Here is a 4905-nt window from a genome sequence, read left to right as displayed (position 1 = left end):
TTACGGAACAACACAACCCTCATAGAGAGGGATTTTATTAGGTGGAATGAGAATTACACTGGGAACTCTTGCTTGCTGATCAACCACCTATTTGCTTTAAAATACGAACCTTAAGGAAGCATGAATATTCTTCTTAGGACTTGACGGCAACACCTATCTAAAAGTAGGAGCCGAATCCAACTGTAGTGGCTTAGTGACCATTGACGAGTGAACCATTCTCGCAAGCACCATCCACAGGCTTCTTGGCATAAAATCTTCGGTACATAGAGTCGACTTCCGTCAGATAGTACGTTCCTGGAGCCAAGAGGCTACAATCCTTGCTCGTCACAAAGTCCTTGCCCCCGTACCTGTGCTCCATTAGATTTATAGTTTCGACAAATTTCACTGGAGAAAACTGCACAAAAAGTAAAAGGTCAGTGAAATGCATTCGATGATATTGCGCCTTTATAATTTAACATATAAGAAATGTTATCTCTCAGAGAGACAAAGCCCTTTGACCTTTATCTTTTCTGGATCAATCCAAAGATCCCAATGTTTTTTTATTATGATTCCATCAAGACCATAGGGAACCACATGCTTATTCGCCAGTCACCTTGTAAGTCCAGGTGAAAGCACACGAGAAATGGAAATGAAGGGATTCCAGGTTCTCAAGGCCTTAGATTGCTTATCTAGAAGATAGATGTGCACAGGTGTGTGTGAGAGAGTATCTACTGAAAGCGGTGAAATTATGTTACAAATCCAAATATTGAGGCAAGCAGCAGGCAGATAGGTTTGTTGCATCAAGGAGAACAATATGAAAGGAACACAAAATCTTTGGTCATTCAAGAAAAATATTCAAAATTACCTCATGCCTTGACTTCAACTTTGTTGAGACATTCATCACAGTTGCAATGTTAGACAAGCTAAATGGCTTTTGACCTTCATGTAATTTCAATGAGAACATTGTGGCTGTCGAACCACTTCCATATGAGAACAATATAACCCTCTTGCCCGCCTGCAATTAATCCAAACTATCTCGGTAAGCACTAGCATCCAATATAAATAAGCTAATATTAAAGTCATCTTAATGATGAAATATAGGCCATGATAAAGGTAAGTCCATAATTAGAAAATGGCAACAGCAGTTACCAGTTCACTACTTTTATTGTGAAGAAGGGATACAAATGCCGCATAGAGAGATGCAGTATACATGTTGCCAACTTGCTTGGGTATCAAAGTGGTTGGTTGCACCTTTGCGTCATAAAGAGGCTTTGCAACTTGCTGGGATACCTATAGATGCATGAAATCAAGTGACCAATCAGCAAGATGATTGAATCTCAACAACTAAACAATTATAACACGGCAATCTCTGCAATTTAGAAGTCAAGAAATATTCAGCCCCGTGGCTTTTATATAGCTAGCTTTCAGAGGATTATAAATCCTACATTTTTTAGCACATTATCCGATAAACATCCGAACAAAGATTTGATATAGTTTGAAAGAAAAGAAATATCTTTAGAAATCAGGGCTCAAGAAATCAAACAATTTCTGTCTCTCCACTGTCTCGTAAGTGTCAAACTACACAACCACCAACCCTTCCCTTTGCAGAGTGGCGGATAAAAAGCAAAAGAAAGAAACATGTTCACTTTTTTAACAGTCAGGATCTTAAATGCACCTTCTCAAGATCCCGGTTTTGGTAGCTTTCATCACCAGATAAAGTTGAAAATGGTGCTAGTTTCTCTTTAGCAGCCTCATCAATAGAGCTGCAAACAGTATCAAATAAAGGTAAGCACTTGATATAACTTGCAGATTTTACTTGTAAAAAAACAAAACAAATAAAATTCTTCAGTGGAGAAAAGACAGAACCTGGCATTTCTCACAGAGTCAGTGAACACCAAACGAGCAAAACTTTTCTGTACAAGCTGCAATAATTCAACATTCGGAATTAATACAAACGCTGAAATGTCACTTTAAGTAAAGTAGGCAAAGAGAGAAGTTGCAAATGCAAAATAATCAATTTACCTTGTTATATGGAGAATGGAATACAAAATAGGCAGCATCAGAAATAGAGAATTGTTTGCCTGTTGATTTCTCGTACCTAAACAGAACAAGATAGGAAGCCATTTAATATTACACATCACCAGTATCATCAAAAGTCTACATCGTGAAAAATGCTTTTTGTAATTAATATATCGTACTTGGCACAAAATTGTTTGTAGCAGGAATCAAGGGCCATGAGGTAGCATGTTTGGGAAAGCTTGCCATCCACAACCTACAATTGCATTTGTCAGCATACGGACAAAGTGTTGAGAAACATAAAAAGGCTATAGAGAATTATAGTAGCGAACAGGTTACACAGAAAAAGGAATCATGTAGAAGGGAATTGGGGTTACCGGATATTCACTGGCAAGGTTGGGCTTATAGAAATCATAGACATGAGACATGTGACTCCCCCTAAATTTGCTTTCAAAAGTAATAGGTGCATCTGGACCGATTAGCATGGCAATGGCAGCAGCTCCTCCAGTTGGTCGAGCAGGCCCTTCTGCATAGACCTGGTAAATAGAAAGAGACCTCAGGTAAAAAAATGGAAACCAGTATACACTCCAAACCACTGAGAGGGAAAACATGGAAGTATCTAAGAAATTCAAATATCTGGTCTTGTTTAAAAAAATAAAGCTGATTTTAACATCAAGAAGTTTAACAAGTGATTTTAAGAAAAGGAAAGCAAATATGAAGTAGTTCAAGGATATCATCATACCGCACTGTCAGTACACACAACAAGCCCATATCGTCCATCCCATGAGCAACTCTCAACCCAATTGACACAGTTGAATAAAGCAGCAGTTCCTCCATAGCATGCATTAGTTGAGTCAACGCCTTCAATGTCAGTGTTTCCACATTTCTGCTTGTTTTTCAAGAAAGAGCATTATGTTACAAAAGAGAATGTTATTTCTGTTTTCAAAAGCAGAGCTATTGAATTAAATCCAGAAATGACCTCAAACTTAATCTATTATACATGACAGGTGGTGAAAATGAGATGCACAGTGAAGGATCAAAATCTAAATATCAGGAAAATCCATCTTTAGCCACTTGCTACTGGCCATTATGTATCTTCTTCCTTCCATTCTAAATCAAACGTTAATTCACAAGATTAAACTAAAAGGGTTTCTGTGTGACACAAAAAATCATGGTATAGCTACGCATGTTTCAGGATTTCAAGATAAATAATTGAAGCATGGTTCCATAAAGTAAACATTCCAATGACTCTTGGCCTTTCTGCTTAAACTATAACAGCCATCAGGCTTTAATCTCCTAACATATTTACTATCATTAGCTTGGAGTTTTAAACCAAACACTTCATCAAAGATCCATTCACAGGTCCGTGAAGCCATATAAACATTAAAAATAATTAAATACCTCAAAGATTTGCATCAGGAAGGTCTTAATGGATTTGCTCTTGTCAATAACGGTCTCACTGCCAACTTCTAGGCGACCAATTTGTTTTGGATCAACATTGTACTTCTCAAGAAGTGAACTCACAGCTGTCAAACTGAAAATCCCAAAATATTGAAGATCATCACCGGCTGGAGTTACAAGGCACAACCATGTATAGAGATGTAAAGAGATCACAAACCTCATTGAAATAACATCTTCCAGTTCTGTACAAAATCCCATGCAATCTTGTCCAAGTCCAATTGTGTATTTCCCTTTGCTTGCACCATCGTGGGCCTCCAGGGCTTCCTGTTTTACATGTAAAACCCAAATCACAAAATTGAAATAACAAAGCAGATATGCTCTTGCATGCTGCAGAGGCAAGCGATTAATGAATCTGAAACTGCCTTTTCTTTGTGAAATTAATAGTTATGAAAAGAAATAAGTAACAGAAACAGAAATGGCAATTATTATCATAGTTCATTAATCTCAATCAAAAATTTAATCAATAAATAAATAAATTTCAAAAAATGATGGGGAAGACAGGCAAGGATCTCCTACTTTTATTTAAATATCGCAAAACCAAACTTTCAAAAAACATACTCTAGACTAAATGAGTTAGTTTTTTCGGTGGCAATGTATTTTTTAAAAGATTTGAATTTTTTATTTTAAATTAATAATATTTAAAAAATAAAAAATATATTATTTAAATATATTTTTAAATAAAAAATACTTCAAAAAACAATATCTACCGAACAAAACACTACCTTAAATATCATGACTACAAATGATTAGAATCCTGATTCTAATTGAAAACTAAAATTAAATTAATTTCTTCAATTTTCTTAAAACCTCCATTGCATGTAAAGAAAACAGAAACAAGATTGAGGATATTGAGGATGGGAGATAGAGGGATGAAATCTAAAATCACCTGTTGAACACAGGTAGGAGGGAAGTAAATATCCAAAGCGAGGATTCCCACATTCTTTGCCATTCTTGAATTTTCTTTAAATTTCTCAAGAAACAAACAAGTCTAGAAATCAAGAAACTTCAAAAAAAAATAAAGCCCAAAAGAACCAAACTCTCTCTTTCTTAAAGTATTGCTAGGGAAAAGGAGAGATTTGGCTTAATTGGTCGCTTGTAAAATAAGAACAAATATGCTTAAAAGGGGAGAAGGATGAGGAGCCTCGCAACAAGTTCCTGGGTTTTTATAGAGAGGAAGAAACTCTTTTTCTAATTTTATTTTTTTTTAACAAGTGTGGGGTCAGGTTCTTTTCCTTAAGAAAAATTGTTCGAGTTGAGCATTAGTTTTCGATGAAACTACCATGTTTGCCATTATCAAATTTTATTTACCTCTTCTATGTCCTGCATTATCAATTATTTAGAGTATATTTGTGATTATTGTTATTTTTTAAATTATTATTTTATTTGGAAGGTTATTAAAGTAATATTTAAAAAAATTATTTTTAATATTATTACATTAAATTAATTTAA

General features: G+C 35.2%; 1 protein-coding gene across 1 annotated transcript; it reads right to left on the bottom strand.

Annotated features, from left to right (window-relative positions):
• On the bottom strand, nt 1-4609 carry LOC105132181 (hydroxymethylglutaryl-CoA synthase-like). Its single transcript, XM_011035522.1, has 12 exons — nt 4343-4609; nt 3614-3720; nt 3397-3529; nt 2738-2881; nt 2373-2531; nt 2178-2251; nt 2002-2077; nt 1846-1901; nt 1655-1742; nt 1129-1269; nt 845-994; nt 1-394 (listed from the first exon to the last, which is right to left on the bottom strand). The coding sequence occupies exons 1-12, from the start codon at nt 4403-4405 to the stop codon at nt 191-193; spliced, it is 1395 nt and encodes a 464-aa protein (XP_011033824.1). The 5' UTR covers nt 4406-4609; the 3' UTR covers nt 1-190.
• Between the last annotated feature and the right edge of the window lie 296 nt (nt 4610-4905).

The sequence above is a fragment of the Populus euphratica genome, unplaced genomic scaffold (assembly GCF_000495115.2).
Source record: "Populus euphratica unplaced genomic scaffold, PopEup_1.0 scaffold39.1, whole genome shotgun sequence".
NCBI lineage: Eukaryota > Viridiplantae > Streptophyta > Magnoliopsida > Malpighiales > Salicaceae > Populus > Populus euphratica.
The sequence above is the reverse complement of the archived record's forward strand: the minus strand, read 5'-3'. Positions and strand labels throughout refer to the sequence as shown.